This window comes from Cladophialophora carrionii, assembly GCF_000365165.1.
Source record: "Cladophialophora carrionii CBS 160.54 unplaced genomic scaffold supercont1.6, whole genome shotgun sequence".
In the NCBI taxonomy this organism is placed as follows: domain Eukaryota; kingdom Fungi; phylum Ascomycota; class Eurotiomycetes; order Chaetothyriales; family Herpotrichiellaceae; genus Cladophialophora; species Cladophialophora carrionii.
Window position 1 is genome coordinate 651,832 of NW_008481831.1, and position 20,070 is coordinate 671,901.

At 53.7% G+C, this 20,070-nt stretch overlaps 2 protein-coding genes across 2 annotated transcripts; both read left to right on the forward strand.

Annotated features, from left to right (window-relative positions):
- Positions 1-779: 779 nt before the first annotated feature.
- Positions 780-13,805, forward strand: G647_07195 (uncharacterized protein; the record flags this gene model as incomplete). The annotated part of the gene is made up of 1 exon (XM_008731511.1): positions 780-13,805. The coding sequence occupies one exon, from the start codon at positions 780-782 to the stop codon at positions 13,803-13,805; it is 13,026 nt and encodes a 4,341-aa protein (XP_008729733.1).
- Positions 13,806-14,411: 606 nt separating this feature from the next.
- G647_07196 (uncharacterized protein) lies at positions 14,412-19,543 on the forward strand (the record flags this gene model as incomplete). The annotated part of the gene is made up of 2 exons (XM_008731512.1): positions 14,412-18,059; positions 18,116-19,543. 2 exons carry the CDS (start codon positions 14,412-14,414, stop codon positions 19,541-19,543), a joined length of 5,076 nt encoding a protein of 1,691 aa, XP_008729734.1.
- Between the last annotated feature and the right edge of the window lie 527 nt (positions 19,544-20,070).

A 20,070-nucleotide genomic window follows, 5' to 3' on the forward strand; every position in this document is an offset into this window, starting at 1 on the left:
CACGAAAAACGTGGTTAAGTAGGCAAAAACACCCCATTGCCGCCTTGACGCGATCCACCGACAGCCCGCATCTGTACGATTGGACCCCTACGCCACGTCACGCAGAGACTACGCCATAGCCATGCTGCCGAATACAGTATTTCGGGAGGGCTGACCGCGGAGAAACTGCGACGACACAGGCATACGGGCACGTCGCGTTACGAGAGCTTGTTGAAAGCCGCTACTTGGTGATGTACATATTCGTGTCGACTCTGAGGACTCGAGGCTGCAGAGGCCCGGAGACACCGGCCCCCAAAGAGGGACCTCCATGTCACAGACGGATGAACGGGACAGGGCTTCGCCTGTAGCGGTATTTGGAAGAATGATGGATGAGAGATGAATCTTGGAAACACTTGGGTGGGCTTTTGAGTGCAATGATACCCCCTGTATGGTCGGATGTTTATAGCGAGGATAGTTTCAGGGGCACTCATATGAATTCACCACACGCCGCGGGCATTTTAAGTGGGGCTCCTGACGCCTAACGGGCGATGCCCACCTAACTTAATTGGGGCCGCTCGGGCTGTGAACGCGTCCTGCGCGAATCCAGGTTCGATGGCCTACAAGCCAAAATCATACGCACCACCTGCGAATCATCAGCGCTTTGTTTCTTCACTTTCACATTCGACTCCCACGCACATCTGTTCTTGTCAGCATTGCGCCGGCGTTGGAGGTCAGAGCGTGCTGGCAAATGTCTCGATCGTCGGATTTTCTGTTTCCTCTGACCAGTCGATGTACCTCCCATGGACGTCCTGTCGCCTAGTACTCCCAACGGGGACTCCGCTCCTACCTCGTTGTTGGAGCCCGTCGATCCTCTCCATGTCCTCCATCATATCGCGGCGTTGATCGAGACGACTCTGGGTGCGGCGAGGCGGGAACTGGAGGCCGTGGGCAGCTTACTGTCCAAAGCCAGCCATGCTGAAGCCCTCAACAAGTGTGCTCGATTTGCGGCTGACCCTCAGGTGACGCTGTATGCCCAGAAGGATGTTCGGCAAGAGTTGGTTAATGGCCATAATGACACCCCAAGTCTGTCGAAGAATGGTCTTCTGCGGCATGAATCTAATGGGTCGGCAGAAATCGAACACGTTTACACGCTGTCGTCCGAACTCAGTCCCGCGCCGACGACGGTTGCCACCATTGCCTTCTTGAAACTCTCCGGGCCTCTAGATGGTCGAAAGTCGATGGCCAGCCAGATCCAAGTCTTCCAACTTCCGGGCTCCTACAACATCAGCGGCGAAGCAACCACGGCTGGAGATGCCATCTCGCCCTACGAAGTCGTCTACTCGCTCCTGCACAATGTTCTCAGTCCTTACTTTGAGGCCTATACCCGGCAACAGGGCTCCGCGACCCGGAACTGGTATGACCCGCAGGCCAAAGGCGGCGTCCCGGGGGCAAAGAGAAGAATCGCCGAATTGGAAATGAGCCTGCTTCATTTGCAACAGAACACCGATATCCCCATGATCCATCTTCCAATGCATGAAGTCGTGATGGGCGCCATGCAAGATGCGGAAGCACAGGGCAAAGCACCTTCCGTCCAGTTGATCCCCGCCCATGTCCTCGAGAACACCACCGTCCTGAATAGCATTCAAAACCATGTCAATACGTGGATCAAGTCGATACAGAATATCACAAAGTTCACCAAGGATGTGAAGGATGCCGCTCCTACTCAGACATCGGCAGCTCAAGAGATCAGCTTCTGGCTATCGATGGAGGCGGCCTTGAACAAGCTGGTGGAGGAGATAAGCCTGGACCACGTCCGTTTGACCCTAGAAATCCTCAAGAAGGCCAAGCGGCAACAGGCCGTCGTCAGTTTCGAGACCGACACTGGATGGAGGGACTCTCTTGACGTCGTGCGAAACTACAATACTCTCATGCGGGACTTCCCCCTCGAGGAATTGTCCTCGGCCACCTCGCTGCAAAAGCTGGCCGAAGCCCTAGTACTGATCTTCACCCATCTGAACAAAAAGTGGAGGGTCTGCAATTATCCTATCCGGCGAGCTCTGAGGCTGGTGGAAGGCATTTCGGAAGACATGAACACCCACGTCCTCCGCTTGCTCCAAGGCCGTTCCATCATGTCGTTGAGCTGGGTGGAGTTCACTGAACTGATGGACACGGTCAATCTGGTTTGGGAAACGTGGGACGATCAAATGAAGAGCTTTACGACCGTTGCTCGAGAAATCACCCGACGCAAGAATGCCGATTTTGTGCCGGTCAAGATTGTCCCAAGACACGCCCAGACGCAGGAGCGCCTGCGCTATGTCTACCAATTTCGAAACGATCACGAACAACTGCGCCGGACCATTGTCAATGTCCTTGGCCCCAAAGCGAGAGCGAACGACCCAACCCAAGTAGCAGACGACAGCGGCGTTGCGGTGATTGAGGAGCTTGGAGACGTCGACGCCGTGGAAGAAGTCGCTGCAGCCTATGAAATTGTGCGCCATGTAGACATCCTTGATGTGTCACCCAAAGGCACGGAAATCTGGGTCCAAGCCGAGGTGCAGTATACTGAACGGACATCGCGTGTCGAGGACTCGATCATCACGAGGCTAAGGGATCGACTAGGAAGAGCGAAGACGGCGAACGAGATGTTCCGCGTGTTTGAGAAGTTCAACGCTTTACTCGTCAGACCCAAGGTTCGGGGTGCTATCGGAGCATACCAGGCCCAGCTTCTGGAACACGTCAAGACCGCGATCGCCGCGCTCCATGAGAGGTTCAAGCAGCAGTACGGTGGCTCGGAGGCGCAGATGATGGCTCAACTTCGTGACATCCCTCCCGTCGCCGGAGCTATTCTGTGGGTCCGCCAGATCGAGGTACAGCTGGAAAATTACATGTCCAAGGTCCAAGCTGTCCTGGGAGAAGAATGGATGCTCTACACCGAAGGCGAGAAATTGCAGGCCGAGAGCCAGATGTTTCGGAAGAAGCTCACGACTCGCGACATCTACGAGGCATGGCTCCGAGACATCCAAGCCAGAGACATTTCCGTCACCGGCAGGCTGTTTACCATTTCGCGAAGTCGCGCCTCCAACGGAGCGATGGAGCTCATTGTGAACTTCGACAACCATGCAATCTCCCTCTTCAAGGAAGTCCGGAACCTGAGCTGGCTCAACTATCAAATTCCGCATCGGATAGCAACGACCGCCAAACAAGCGCAGCGCGTGTATCCTTATGCCCTTAGCCTTATGGAAAGCGTGGCAGGATATTTTGCCGCGTTTCGGGCAATTCAAGAGATACCTGACATGGCACCACTGATGGCAGGCTACGAAAAGGAGGTCCAAAGCCTTTTCGGGACGGGCATCAAGCTAAAATGGGACTCTTTTATCCACTCCTACGAACTACATATTAAAGGGAAGGCCACGTCCAACGATTCGGCCCATGTGCAATACGTCCGCGATCTGGCTGCGGCCGTCACCACACTGCAAAATAAGACAGCCACCGTGCGAAACCTCGAGCAGAGCATTCAACAAGCGATCTCAGAGATGAAGACATGTCCATACACGGCCAAGAAGTTTCAGGCCCAGGTGGACGTCATTCAGAATGCCGTCGACAAGATGAATCTCGAAAATTATTCGAATCTGTCCAGCTGGGTCTCTCAGTTGAACATGCAGTTGCGCCAGATTTTCGAGAACCGGCTTCAAGCGGCTCTGAAGCACTGGACTGCTGCGTTCATGTCAGCCGGAGCGCAATATCCCGCCTTTGAGGAAACAATCTACAATGTGCAGTTTCCTGAGATACAGATCGAAATAATGATGAACAATCAGACTGTCTTTGTCGACCCTCCTCTGAATTTCGTCAGGGCGTCTTGGATACATCAACTCGAAGACTGGTTGGATATACTATGCCATTTGCCGCAGATCAGAGCGTCCCGATATCAAGTGACCGCAGATATCGGCGCCCCTCAACAGGTGCCGACCTTTACTGAATTACCCATGCTCAACGTGGGGGCGCTTCAGGCTGCTTACAGTGCCATTGACGCCAGGATCGAAGACATGGCTATCTACCTTGAAGAATGGTACACTTACCAGAACTTGTGGGATCTCCGCAGTGACCAGTTCCGTGAAGTTCTGGGTGACGATCTGGCTCAGTGGCATCAATTACTCCAGGAAGTCCGCCATGCCCGTTCCACCTTTGACACATCTGAGGGACGTAAGACTTTCGGCACCGTTGTCTTCGACTATGAGCAGGTTCAGGCGAAAATCACACAGAAATATGACCAGTGGCAATACGAGATCACGACCAAGTTTGGCGGAATCCTCGGGAACCGCATGGCAGAAGTCTACTCTGAAATGAAGCGATCTCGTTCGGAACTCGAAAACCAATCCCTGGAAGCGTCTTCGACCGCCCAAGCAGTCGCATTCATCACCACCGTCCAGCAATGTCGGCGTAATGCAGTATTATGGGAGCCTGAAGTCGAGATCTTCCGGCAAGGTCAGACGACTCTTTCCCGTCAGCGGTACAATTTCCCTAGTGACTGGCTCTACGCCAATCAAGTCAGCGACGAGTGGGACGCCTTTGAGGAGATTTTGAACCGCAAGAGCAAGGTTGTCGAAGATCAGACAGACGCTCTTCGTGCCAATATCATTGCCGAGGATCGTGTCATCACCGGCCGGATCACGGACGTGGTTGCGCAGTGGACTGAAGAGAAACCAGTATCGGGCACCATCCCACCCGCTGAAGCTGCCGAGCTTCTGCGGATGTACGAAGGACGCATGCAGAAGTTGCAGGCAGAAGCCGAGACTGTGTCCCGAGCAAAAGAAGCTCTTGCTTTGCCTCTGGTCCGGGACAACGCCCTGGCTGCAGCGCTGGAGGAGGTGAACGATTTCAAATCTGTGTGGTCGGCGCTGTCGACGATATGGCAGAGCATAACCGAGCTCCGTGACATGCTATGGACTAGCCTTCAGCCTCGCAAACTGCGCCAGTCACTGGAGGGCCTGGTGAAGATGACCAAAGAGATGCCCAGCCGCATGCGACAGTATGCCGCTTTTGAGCACGTCCAGAACGTTCTTCGACAACTGATCAAGGCAAATCCTCTCCTCACTGATCTCAAGTCCGATGCGATCCGAGAACGACACTGGCTGAAAATCTACAAAGCCCTGAAGCCTAACAAGCGATACTCGGAGGTCTCAATGACTCTAGGAGACGTGTGGGATCTTCAGCCAGTGACCAGCGAATCTACAATACGAGACATTATCGTCCAAGCACGTGGAGAACTTGCACTCGAAGAATTCGTTCGACAGGTTCGAGAGACATGGCAGAGCTATCCGCTGGATTTGGTCAACTACCAGAATAAATGCCGTCTTATCCGGGGCTGGGATGACCTCTTCTCTAAATGCAGCGAGAACCTGAATTCCCTCCAAGCCATGCGCCACTCGCCATATTACAAAGAATTCGAGGAAGAAGCATCATCGTGGGAGGACAAGCTGAACCGGGTCCATGTTCTATTCGACGTTTGGATCGATGTCCAGAGGCAATGGGTCTACCTCGAAGGCGTCTTTACTGGCAACAACGACATCAAGCATCTTCTGCCTACCGAGTCAAGCAGATTCTCAAACATCAACACCGAGTTCTCGGCAGTGATGAAGAAGGTCTACAAGTCCCCGTTCGTGATGGACGTCCTTTCGATTCCTGGTGTTCAGAAGTCCCTCGAACGACTGGCCGAGCTTTTAAGCAAGATCCAGAAGGCCTTGGGCGAGTATCTCGAGCGCGAGCGGGTGTCATTCCCACGTTTCTACTTCGTAGGGGACGAGGACTTGCTCGAGATCATCGGCAACAGCAACGATAGCACGCGTGTGGCCAAACACTTCAAGAAGATGTTTGCGGGGATTTCTGGTGCCGAAGTCAACGACGAAAACACGATTACTGCGGTGACCTCAAAGGAAGGCGAAGTCGTCATGCTCAAGAAGGAAGTGTCTCTGATCAAGCTGCCCAAGATCAACGATTGGCTTTCCGCACTTGACAACAATGTGAAGCAGACCTTAGCTGAACTGCTCACAGAAGCTGTTATGGCTTTCAGACCGCTATTCACCGCTGACGACCTCGATGTGGAGCAGTTCCAGGACTATATGAGGAGGTTCCCTGCGCAAATCATGATACTTGGGGCCCAGATTGTCTGGACGGACTTGGTCCAGGAAGCACTCGAAGCCGCCGGACAAGGTTTGTCGAAGCTCCATGGGTACGAAGTCAGATTGCTCAACCTGTTGGCCGAAAGTGTCCTTCACGACTTGCCCGCGTTGACTCGCAAAAAGTGCGAGCATTTCATCACCGAGGCGGTGCATCAACGGGATGTCATCGCCAAACTAATCGAGGCCGAAGCAAACACGCCCGGGCACCATCTCTGGATCCTGCAGATGCGCTATGTCTATGACCCCAGCGCAGATTTGATGAGCCGCCTACGCATTCAGATGGCCAATGCCGACCTCGACTACGGGTACGAATACCTGGGCGTGCCAGATCGCCTCGTCCGGACGCCGCTTACCGACCGCTGTTTCCTCACGTTGACGCAAGCTCTCTGCCAGCGACTCGGTGGTTCGCCCTATGGCCCTGCTGGGACAGGAAAGACCGAGTCAGTCAAGGCTCTGGGACTTCAATTGGGACGTTTCACGCTGGTATTCTGCTGTGATGACACGTTTGACTTCCAGGCCATGGGCCGCATCTTCTTGGGTCTGTGTCAGGTCGGAGCCTGGGGATGCTTTGACGAATTCAATCGACTTGAGGAAAGAATTCTTTCCGCTGTCTCTCAGCAGATCCAGAATATCCAGATTGGCCTCAAGAACACCACCAACGAACAGAAGGCGCAGATCGAACTTGTTGGCCGCCGATTCAAGGTTAACCCGAACACTGGCTTGTTCATCACCATGAATCCTGGCTACGCTGGGCGTTCCAACTTGCCTGACAATTTGAAGAAGCTTTTCAGAAGTGTTGCCATGTCCAAGCCTGACAAGGAACTGATTGCCGAAGTCATGCTGTTTTCGCAGGGTTTCAAGCAAGCCAAGCAGATCTCCCATCAAGTCGTCCCATTTTTCGACCATTGCGCTCGCCGACTCTCGAAGCAACCTCACTACGACTTTGGCTTGCGAGCACTAAAAAGTGTCCTCGTCAGCTCCGGTGGGCTCAAGCGCATTCGCATGCAAAGCTCGGAGGATACACTCAGTGATGAAAGCATTCTGGAGCCTCAGATCATTGTACAGAGCATTAGAGAAACAGTCTCTCCCAAGCTCATCAAACAGGATGTCGAGACTCTTGTTGACCTACAGGCCCAGGATTTCCCTGACGTTGAATATGTTCCTGCTGACATGGCTCGGCTCATTGAAGCCATCAAGGAAGTCATGCAAGAACATCACCTCACTGAAAGCGAAGCCTGGATGACAAAGATTCTTCAGCTGTATCAGATCCAAAATATTCACCATGGTGTCATGATGGTAGGACAGTCTGCTTCTGGCAAATCAGCAATCTGGAGAGTCCTGCTACAAGCTCTGCAGAAGGTCGAGGGTATTGAAGGCGTACACCACGTTATCGATCCAAAGGTTATGTCAAAAGAAGCTCTCTATGGCAGCCTGGACAGCACAACTCGCGAATGGACTGACGGTTTGTTTACCGCCAGCTTGCGAAAGATCGTCGACAATCTCCGTGGCGAAGACAGCAAGCGGCATTGGATTGTTTTCGATGGCGATGTCGACCCCGAGTGGGTGGAAAACCTGAATAGCGTGCTCGACGACAACAAGCTGCTCACTCTGCCAAATGGTGAAAGACTTAATCTGCCGCCCAATGTTCGAATCATGTTCGAGGTCGAAAGCTTGAAGTATGCCACACTTGCAACGGTCAGTCGCTGCGGTATGGTGTGGTTCTCAGATGACACCGTCAGTCCGTCTTTGATGATCGATCATTACTTGCAAAAGCTGGCAGATCGTACCTTTGAGGATCTTGACGACGAAATTAAAGCGGCGGGTCTCGGTGCAAAGGCTGAGGAAACCCAACGCCATGTGGTGGAGACATTGAGAGCGCTGGTCGAGCGGGACGGCTTCCTATTGAAGGCACTGTCAACAGCGAGGAACCACAAACATATCATGGAGTTTACCACCGCCCGGGCGCTTGACTCTCTCTTCAGTCTTCTGGCCAAAGGTTGCCGGACGATTCTGGAGTACAACATGAACCACCCTGAATTTCCCCTGGAAGTGGAACAGACCGAAGCCTTCACCTCGAAGAAGCTTTTGCTGGCAACTGTGTGGAGTCTTGTGGGCGATGCATCGTTGAGTATTCGCAAAGAGTTTGGTGATTTCCTTTCAACAATGACCAGTATCGAACTACCAGGCTTGGACGGCACTGCTTCCCTCATCGACTACGACGTAACGTTACCACATGCACAATGGGTACCTTGGCAGTCCCAGGTTCCTACTATTGACCTGAACACTCATTCCATCACCCAGACCGATGTTATCATTCCCACGATGGACACTGTGCGCCACGAGGACGTCTTGTACTCGTGGTTGGCTGAACACAAACCCCTGATGCTCTGCGGTCCACCGGGTTCCGGTAAGACCATGACGCTCTTCAGCGCACTGCGCAAACTTCCCGACATGGAAGTTGTTGGTCTCAATTTCTCTAGCGCCACTCAGCCAGAATTGGTCATCAAAACGTTCGAACAATACTGCGAGTACAAGAAGACGCTGAACGGGATGGTACTCTCGCCTACCCAGCTTGGGCGTTGGTTGGTCATCTTCTGCGACGAAATCAATCTGCCAGCGCCCGACAAGTATGGCACCCAACGAGCTATCAGCTTCTTGCGGCAGCTTGTAGAACAGAATGGTTTCTGGCGCACATCTGATCGAGCTTGGGTGACTCTGGACCGTATCCAGTTCGTCGGTGCTTGCAACCCGCCAGAAGATGCGGGTCGTCATCCTATGGGTGACCGATTCTTACGACACGCACCCGTGGTCATGGTCGACTACCCTGGTGAAGTTTCCTTGACACAGATCTACGGCACATTCAACAACGCGGTCCTCAAGGTCGTGCCATCTCTACGTGGATTCGCCGATGCCTTGACTCATGCCATGGTCGATTTCTACCTGAAATCACAAGCCAGGTTCACACCCGACATTCAGCCGCATTATGTTTACTCGCCTAGAGAATTGACTCGATGGGTTCGTGGCATATACGAAGCCATAGCGCCCCTTGAGCACCTTTCCTTGGAAGGGCTGCTCCGTATCTGGGCTCATGAGGCATTGCGCTTGTTCCAGGACCGACTCGTCGAACAAGATGAACGTGTTTGGACATCTGACATGGTCCGCCGGACGGCGCTGGAGCACTTCCCAACGGCATATATTGACCATGCTCTTCACGGACCGATCTTGTTCTCGAATTGGCTGTCCAAGAACTATGTGTCTGTCGAACAAGAGCAATTGCGGGAGTTCGTCAAAGCACGTCTGAAGACATTTTGTGAAGAAGAGGTTGATGTCCCGCTTGTGCTCTTCAACGATGTCCTTGAGCATGCTCTTCGCATTGATCGAGTATTCCGCCAACCTCAAGGCCACCTTATTCTTATCGGCACCAGTGGGAGTGGCAAGACAACATTGTCACGATTTGTGGCCTGGATGAATGGGTTGAGTATATTCCAAATCAAAGTCCACGGCCGCTACTCTGCGGAAGACTTCGATGATGATCTGAGGACTGTACTGAAAGCTTGCGGCACACGGGGCCAGAAGGTGTGCTTCATCATGGACGAGTCGAACGTCCTCGATTCTGGGTTCCTCGAACGCATGAACACCTTGCTCGCCAACGGAGAGGTGCCGGGTCTCTTCGAGGGGGATGAATACTCCGCGCTCATGACAGCGTGCAAAGAGGGAGCTCAGCGACAGAATCTCATGCTGGACTCGCAAGAAGAACTCTACAAGTGGTTCACGCAGCAGATTGTCCGCAACCTGCATGTTGTCTTCACCATGAACCCGCCACAAGATGGTCTATCATCCAAGGCTGCTACCAGTCCAGCGTTGTTCAACCGCTGCGTACTCAACTGGATGGGCGACTGGTCCGATCAAGCTCTCTTCCAAGTTGGCTACGAACTCACCCAGTCCATCGACCTCGACAAGCCAAATTTCACCGCCCCTGACAGTATCCCAGTCGCTTACAGGGACCTCGCTCTGCCGGCGTCACACCGAGATACGATCGTCAACGCAATGGTGCATATACACTACTCTGTCCAAAAGACCAATGATCGATTGGAGCGCCAGCAGGGCATCGTCACATACCTCACGCCCCGCCACTACCTTGACTTTGTGACGCAATTTGGCAAACTCTTCAGAGAGAAGCGTGAAGACCTCGAAGAGCAACAGCGGCATCTCAACGTCGGTCTCGAGAAGCTCCGGGATACTGTCGACAAGGTACGCGACCTGAGGGCAAGCCTGGCGCAGAAGAAGCAACAATTGGAACTGAAAGATGCCGAGGCGAATGAAAAGCTGCAACGCATGGTGGCCGATCAGCGGACAGCAGAATCGCAAAAGACGACCTCACTCGAGATCCAGACCGAACTCGAGAAGCAGGAGAAGGAGATAGCTAGCCGAAAAGAAATTGTGCTGGGTGATTTGGCCAAAGCCGAGCCGGCAGTCATCGAAGCGCAACGCAGTGTCAGCAACATCAAGAGACAATATCTCACCGAAGTTCGATCGATGGCCAATCCGCCATCTGGTGTCAAGCTTGCTTTGGATTCAGTATGCACGTTACTCGGTCATAAGGTCGACAACTGGAAGGCTATTCAAGCTGTCGTGCGAAGAGACGACTTCATTGCGAATATCGTCAACTATGACAACGAGAAAGACATGACGCCCAGTCTCCGACAGAAGATGCGCCACGACTACCTGTCCAACGAGGACTTTACGTTCGAGAAGGTCAACCGCGCCAGCAAGGCCTGCGGTCCGCTCGTCCAATGGGTCGAAGCGCAAGTCAACTATTCTGAGATCCTTGACCGAGTGGGACCTCTGCGAGCCGAAGTGGAGCAGCTCGAGGACAAGGCACTGCAGACCAAGGCGGAAGCCAAAGCCATCGAGAATACAATCTCGAAGCTTGAGGAAAGCATTGCCACGTACAAGACAGAATATGCCGCCCTCATCAGTGAGACGCAAGCGATCAAGAGCGAAATGGCCCGCGTCCAGACCAAAGTCGACCGGAGTCTTCGTCTCCTGGACAGTCTTTCATCTGAACGTGTCCGGTGGGACGCGGCCAGCAAGTCATTCGAGACACAAATTCAGACTCTGGTCGGCGATGTGGTCATCGCGTCGGCATTCCTAGCATATGGAGGCTTGTACGACCAACAGTTCAGAAAGTCCATGGTTGATGATTGGCTGCACCATATGTCTCAATCTGGCATCTCCTGCAAGAGCGACGGCTCAGTACTGGGCTATTTATCCTCCGCGGACGAACGTCTGGAATGGCAGCGGCACTCGCTTCCCGCGGACGACTTGTGCATGGAAAATGCCATCATGCTCAAACGCTTCAACCGGTATCCCTTGATTATCGATCCGCCGGGCAGAGTCACAGAATTCTTGAAGCAGGAGCACCAAGACAGGAAATTGACAGTGACAAGCTTCCTTGACGATGCTTTCACGAAGCAGCTTGAGAGCGCATTACGTTTTGGCAATCCGATCTTGATCCAGGACGCCGAATACTTGGACCCTATCTTGACGCACGTGCTCAATAAAGAATACCAGAAGACGGGCGGTCGAGTCCTTATCCAGCTCGGCAAGCAAGAGATCGACTTCTCTGAGCACTTCCAATTGTATCTCTCGACTAGAAATCCCTCGGCGGCTTTTGCACCAGACGTTTGCAGCAGGACTACTTTCATCAACTTCACAGTCACGCGAAGCAGCTTGCAGACGCAATCGCTAGATGACGTCCTCAAGGCAGAGCGGCCGGATGTGGACAGGAGACGGACCAACTTGGTCAAAATGCAAGGCGAGTTCGACACCAATCTCCGACAACTGGAAAAGAGACTACTGCAGGCCCTGAACGAGTCTCGCGGTAACATTCTCGACGATGACAACGTCATTCAGACACTTGAAACTCTGAAGAAGGAGGCGGCCGTCATCACTAAAAAGGTTGCGGAAACGGAAGGCGTAATGGCTGAAGTTGAGCGCATCACTCAAAGCTACAGTCGCATTGCAAATGCGTGCAGCGCCATCTTCGCTCTCCTCGAACAGCTGCATCATCTCAACCACGGATACAGATTCTCGCTACAATACTTCATCGACATTTTCCATACGGTTCTCCACCGGAACCCCCATCTCACGGACAAGACAAATCATGAGGAGCGAAGCGAAATCATCCTGAAGGACATTTTCGTGGAAGCCTACCGCCGAACCTCCTTATCTCTGCTGCAAAAGGATCGAATCACACTGGCGATGCTTCTTGTTCGAGCCACTCCCTACCAATTTGACCACTCGGCGATGGAGCTCATTCTGGAAGACCGACCCCATTCCCGTGGCGCAGTGCCGGCGGACGGTCATGACGAGGACATCATACCGGCAGTCAAGCGGATTCCAATCTTCAAACAAGACAAGATTGATGCCACAAGCACAGGTTGGAAACAGTTCATGTCGGCTGAGCGTGCCGAGCACTGCGTCCCGATCCTTTGGGATGAGACTGACAACACCATTGACCAGAATCTGTACAAGTTGTTACTGATCAAGCTAGCTCGACCAGACAGATTCTTGCCGGCAGCTCAAGCACTGGTAGCAGGCGTGTTTGGACCAGAGATTTTCCAGGGCGATGACGACTTGAGAACGATCGTCGCGCAGGTCACGTCTTCGATACCGATCGCGTTGTGCTCCAACCCCGGCTTCGACGCAAGTTACAAGGTTGATGCTCTGGTTGAGAAGCAGAACACATCATGTGCCAATGTCGCTATGGGATCCGAAGAGAGTGTCGCCAGCGCAGACAAAGCGATCACGAGCGCTGCGGCGAGTGGCAGCTGGGTGCTGATCAAGAACGTTCACCTGGCACCTCAGTGGTTGCAGAGCTTAGAGAAACGTCTGTCTGCGCTCAAACCACACCCCGACTTCAGGCTGTTCTTGTCGATGGAATCAAGCCCCAAGATCCCTGTCAATCTCCTGCAAGCGTGCAGAACACTGGTGTACGAGCAACCTGCCGGCATGAAAGCGAATATGAAGGACACCATGACGGTACTGTCGGACCGTGGCACGCGGACGCCGGTGGAGAAGGCTAGACTCTACCTCCTGCTATGCTTCCTTCATGCTGTGCTGCAAGAACGGCTCCGATATGCGCCAACATTGGGATGGAAAGGCCTGTGGGAGTTCAATGACAGCGACTATGAATGTTGTTCATTCATAATAGATGCCTGGGTCGATGCAATCGCACAGGGGCGTTCAAATGTGGCCCCTGTCAAAATGCCGTGGGATTTGATTCGGACGCTAGTGACGGAGATGTATGGTGGCAAGATCGATGATGAGGCAGATTTCTCGCTGCTGGGTCAAATTGTCAGCAAAGTGTTCGACCCTGCTGCGTATGAGACGGACCACGAACTGGTGTCTGATCCGGATGAGGGCCAGGCGCTGAAGGTTCCTTCAGGGACCACGATTCGCGACTTCATGGGCTGGGTGGATACACTGCCCGAGCGAGAACCGCCTGCATACTTGGGACTCCCTGCCAACGCTGAGAGATTGCTGTTGATGGGACAAGGCAGGGAAACTATCAGCAAATTGGCCAGGATTACCGATTTGTTGGAGGAGGGGGAGCAGACCATGCCGGAGGCTTCAAGTGGGGCTTGAGTGAGGTTGGGTATGGAGTATGGTCTTGGACGGGAATGGGTTGATTTTTATGAAGGTTGGAAGAGCGCTTCCGTCATGACCATAAAGTGTCAGCGTCCACATGGACATGTTTTCTTGTGTTGGGACGGCAATTTAACCCACCCGCCTTTTTGAGCGCATGGTGTAGGGCGTTGGGAGGTCTTCAATCATGGGTATACCCCGTCTAGTACAATTCGGCTTGCGGCCTTTGTCTTAGATAGATTTCAACGACAGAATTTCTCAATATTCTTTTCTGCCTTCCCTGTGCGCTTGACTCTCCGGCATATGCGTGACGAGGCTGAGCCGTGTACAAGGCTTAATCACGTGCAATGCGTCCGGCTTACCTTCCTTCCAATTGGCTGCAGCCATGTCACTACGCCCAGTCCACGCGACTGAGGGCAGCGATGAAAGAACCAGGTGTTCACACCGGCTAATATTGTATAAACAGGTGTCATTGTCTTCCCTTCAGCATGCTTAGCACCTTCTGCATCCTTTCTTGCGTCTTAAGACGAGAGCAGAGACTAGGATGCGACTTGGCGCGAAGACAGTAACATGACGACTCCTACACCTTGGCCTCAACCTGCCACCATGGGCGAGGGGCCCGGCAGCGACGTGCCACGTCCCGGTGTTACAATTCTTGCGTCAGTTCTCTCGCAGACACAGATAATGACCCCCTATCCCGCGAACGTGCCGTTCGAACCGGCGATGACCATCGCCATTGACCCGATCGCCCTCATCACCCAAGAATGTATAACGATCACGTCCGCGATGCGCAAGCACGCCCGCTGGGCTCAGTCTTCAGTGTCAGCCATTCTAGGAGGAGGGGCAACAAGAGTGCAAGAGAAGGAACTGCTCCGGTCATCGTCACAGCCACGCCGCACGAGCAAAGGCCCCGTCATGCTGGATCCAGGAATGGCCAGGCTCAATGTTCCCGGCGCTGGCGACGACGACAACTCCAGCCTAGCTAGCAGATGGGGGCTTCGCGGCCGCAAAGGGAAGAGCATGCAGGATAATCCACTCCTTACAGCCTTTGCACGTCTGCGTCGTGACTTGGCTGGTTGTCGGGATGTCTCTGCGGTCGACGCTCCGGAGCTCCTCCACCCATTCCTGCAAGTCATACGCAGCTCATCCACGAGCGCCGCGATGACGAGTCTAGCGGTCATATCCATTACGAAGTTCTTCGCATACCACATCGTCACGATCCGCTCACCAAGGATTTCTCAGGCCATGCACTTGCTCTCGGCGGCCATCACCCACTGCCGCTTTGAAGCTAGTGACACGGCGGCGGATGAGGTCGTTTTGCTGCGCATATTGAGGCTGATGGAGTCGATCATCTCCAGACCCGAGGGCCAGCTCCTGGGCGATGAGAGCATCTGTGAGATGATGAGTACGGGGCTGAGCATGTGCTGTCAGGCCCGGCTTTCCGAAGTTCTTAGACGGAGTGCGGAGATGGCCATGGTCACTATGTGTCAGGTTGTGTTTGGGCGGTTGAAGAGCCTCAAGGTGGAGGAGATTCCAAAGTCAAGGAGCCGGTCGAACACCAGAACGACGTTGGCCAGTCCCACAGATGAGCTGAAGATTGAACCGCCCATGACGGGGAGTGTCATGGGGAATGGCCAGCCGGAGAGACCGAGTGTCGACGTGGATGGCCGGGTCAGTGCTGAGGGTGCTGCCGAACCCAAGACATCGTCTTCAGAGCCGCAGAACACGAATGCGCCCGCGACCGAGGACGAGTTCGAGAACGTCGAGCCTTACGCTTTGCCATCCATTAAGGAGCTCTTCCGGGTCCTGATCGATCTGCTCGATCCACACGACAAGACACACACCGACGCTATGCGCATCATGGCGCTAAGAATCATCGATGTTGCGCTGGAGGTTGCCGGCCCTTGGATAGCAAAGCAACCTGTGCTCGCGGCCCTTGTGCAAGACGATCTGTGCCGCCATTTATTCCAGCTAGTTCGGTCGGACAACATGGTGCTGCTCAACAGCTCGTTACGAGTTGCAGGGACATTGTTAGCCACATGCCGAAAACTACTCAAGCTTCAGCAGGAACTATTTCTGTCCTACCTTGTGGCTTGTCTGCATCCCCGAGTCGACATTCCACAAGAGGCGGGGATTGATCCGTCGCTCTACGAAGGCGTGCCCCAAGCTCCAAAGTTGGTCAGACCGGCGCCGTCGCAACCAAGCAGTGGCCGGTCGACCCCAGTACCCATCAAAGACCGGCAGAAGTTGGGCCTGGAAGGCGGCGCTAGGAGACCAGAGGCGCGCGAAGCCATGGTTGAGTCCATTGGCACGCTCGTTCGGATGCCGAGCTTCATGGTTGAGCTCTTCCTCAACTATGATTGCGAGGTTGACAGGCAGGACCTCTGCGAGGATATGGTGGGACTTCTATCGCGGAATGCCTTCCCAGACTCTGCGACCTGGAGCACAACGAACGTGCCTCCACTGTGCCTCGATTCTCTGCTGAGCTTCGTGCAGTTCATCGCAGAAAGGCTAGACCAGGAAGTGCCGTCCTGGGCGGAAGAACGGATACGACAACTTCGGCTACAAAGAGTTAGGAAGAAGATCATCAAGAGTGGGGCATCGAAGTTCAATGATGACCCCAAAGCAGGCGTGGCATTTCTGGTCAAGAATGGCATCATCACAAACCCTGACGATCCAGTCCAGGTGGCGCAATTCATGAAAGGCACTTCTCATTTATCGAAGAAAGTGCTGGGAGAGTTCTTGACCAAGAGGTCCAACGAGGCGCTCCTCACGGCCTTCATTGATCAATTCGACTTTGTGGACAAACGGATCGACGAGGCGCTGCGGGAAGTGCTTGGTTCCTTCCGTCTCCCAGGCGAAGCAGCACTTATTGAACGAATTGTAATAACCTTCACGGAAAAGTACATCGAGGCGACGGCGCCGGAGGACATTGCAGACAAAGACGCAGCCTTCGTGCTCGCCTATGCGATCATCATGCTGAACACGGACCTGTACAATCCCAATGTTGCCAAGACTCAAAAGCGAATGTCGCATGAGGACTTTGCCCGAAATCTTCGTGGCGTCAATGCGGGCAAGGACTTCCCTCCGCAGTTCCTGCAGGACATCTACGAGGCTATCAAACAGAATGAGATAATCCTGCCGGACGAACACGAGAACAAACACGCCTTTGAATATGCTTGGAAGGAGTTGTTGTTGAAAACACACGACGCTGGCTCCCTGGAGTTGTGTGACACGAACGCCTTCGACGCCGAGATGTTCCAGGCCACCTGGAAGCCGATCGTCGCCACGCTTTGCTACGTCTTCATGTCAGCGTCGGATGATGCTGTCTTCTCCCGCGTCGTGGTTGGATTTGACCAGTGCGCCCAGATTGCCGGTAAGTACGGCATCACCGAAGCCTTCGACCGCATCGTGTACAGTGTCAGTCAAATCAGCGGGCTGGCGACTGAAGTGCCACCAAGCACGTCCCTGAACACGGAAGTGCAGGTGGGAAAGAAGAGAATCATGGTCAGTGAAATGGCCGTCAGACTCGGACGAGACTTTAAAGCCCAGCTGTCGACCGTTTTGTTGTTTCGCATCCTGCAGGGCCACGAGAATGCGGTCGGAGACACGTGGATTTATATCGTGCGAATTCTACGGAATCTCTTTGTTAACTCTTTGATCACGTTGCCGACGTTCGAACAGAGCAGACTGGGTGATATTGGCCCGATCCCTCTGCAACCACCTTCACAGGTCATCGATCGAGACGGCCGACTCAGTGAGAGCGGTATCTTTTCGACTTTCACGTCCTATCTATCCAGCTATGCGGCAGATGACCCACCCGAACCCTCGGAAGAAGAGCTGGAAAATACTCTCTCTTCCGTTGACTGCGTGAAAGCCTGTCGACCGGATCGTGTGCTTCAACATATGTTCTCGCTGCCTCCGACACAGATCAAATATCTGGTTTCCGCTCTACTGTCTCAACTAGAGGAATCCTCCCCGGTGGTGACAGTCAAGCCGGAACGGCCTATACCTGTTACTGTCAGGGTAAACGGTCATCGGATGCCCAAGGCAGGACCTGAGTACGATCCTGGCACGGTATTCCTGCTTGAACTTGCAACACTACTCACGCTGCGAGACGACCAGACGATTGCTGCAGCGGGTGAACAACTCACCGGCTCACTACAGAATGCTGTTAGGGATGCTTCGAATCTTCACCCTCTTGCAGCAGCCCGGGTGGTCCACTATCTCCTGGAGTTGCTGGGGTATAGCTACGTAAGTTATTATCTGCCTCGCTTTCGGGGCCTTCACGGCCACTAATAATCGTACAGACTCACGACTTCATGCGCGCCCCGGTCGTCCTCCACGCCATCTCGTCCTTCGATGACCAGACCCTCGATCGCACCGCTTCTACGATAACTTCCGGTCTTTCGGCCGCGATCTCCAGCGCCACCCCTCTGCGCAACGAGATTACCAAATCCCCTGATTTCTGGTCCACCCTACAACGTCTACATCAGCATAAAACCGAAGCAGAGAAAGTCTTGGATATTTTGAGCCACCTGGCCACCCAAGATCAGGCGCTCACAGCAGACAACTTCGAATCCGCAGTTAGTTTGGCAAACGATTTTGCCTCTGCGGGCTCGATCGGGAGTATCCAGGAGAAACGCAAGGACTTTGCGGCCAAGCAGGGACGTAGGGCCAAGGACGCCAGACCGGAGGACGCCGCGTTGGTAACTCGTGCCAACCAGGCAGTCTCATTGATCTACCAGTTAACCGAGCGCGTGCCTAGCCTGATTGACCAGAGCCATTTGGAGAGAAGTGAAGCGTGGGCAGCCTACTGGAGTCCGGTATTCCGTGCGCTGTGTTCTCAATGCGTCAATCCCTGCCGCGAGGTCCGCTATCGCGCCATCTCAGCTCTCCAGCGGACTCTACTCGGCGAGAGTGTGGCGGATACAGGTCACGAACACGCCGAATGGACCGCCATCTTCGACGAAGTGCTATTCCCTCTTACATTGAGGTTGTTGAAACCTGAAGTCTACCAGCTCGACAGTTTGGGCATGAACGAAACCAGGGCACAGATGGGCGGACTTTTGTGTAAAGTGTTCCTCCGCTATCTTGATCGACTTCACGACATCCCTCTCACCACCGAGACTCTCGCTGCCGCCGAGGAAGAAGAAGATGAAGAAGATGAAGAGGGCGAGGACCATACAGAAAAACAAACCAACGAGAACCAAATGCAAGACGTCAAAGACGATGCACTCGCGCGGCACCAAGTCGAGGACAAAGGCACAGGAACCAGGATGGCAGACATATACCTGAAAACCCTATCCCTCCTGGACCGCCTCATGAACGCCGGCACCATCGATCCCAAATCCTCCCAGACAGACGCTTTATCTGAAGCAGTCCGCGAAGGCGTCAAAAACACGCTGCTAGTCATGGACGGGGCGGGATATCTCCAGCGGACCGACACGAGCGGAGCGCCGTCCCAAAGCCCTAGAAGTCCACGAACAGATATCAAACCGCAAAGAGGCGTGGTGACTGATGCCGAGATCTGGCCCGAGACCGTAAGACGGTTGGAGAGGTTTCTGCCAGGTCTGGTGGGGGAGTTGTTCCCTCGTGAAGCGGAAGATAAGGAGGCCCAGGAGGAGGGGAAGAAGACGAGGGAGAAGGAGAAGGAAAACGATGCAGGCACCAGTGCTGGCGATGAGAATAGGAAGCCTGGATCGAGACCGCAGACATATGAGCGGGAAAACGCCTGAGGTGGTTTGAGCCGTGATACAGTATCTCAGCATCTCAGTACGTAGGTATGTACTGCCTAATTACATATTGTCTCGGCGAATCGAAATAGGCAATTAAAGAGGACGGACAGCAACGCGTACACGGGCAAGGGCAAGGGCAAGGGCAAGCGTGTAGCGTGTAGTGCCCATAACCCCTACAAGTACGGAGTGCATATACTCAGTATATTGGGAGAGAATGAATGAATTAGATTCATCCAGTCTCCCGGTCTCGCAGTCTCCCGGTCAGTGGTGTTCGTTCGTCTGGCTCGACGCCGTGGTCGTGATCGTGATCCCTTCCATGCACACAGTTCAGTATACAGTATTCACTGTTGTTACTACATAGTTTCAACGCCCTCGGCGGTCATTGGCAATCTGCATTTCAACGTCTCCGCATTCACGCGTGTCTGTTCACTACCGCCGACGTTGATGCCCGTGGTTTTTTGCCTGGGGTACGTATGTGCGTACTGCAATGTATTGCAATGTACTCCAAGTTGACTGCTCTCTCTGTG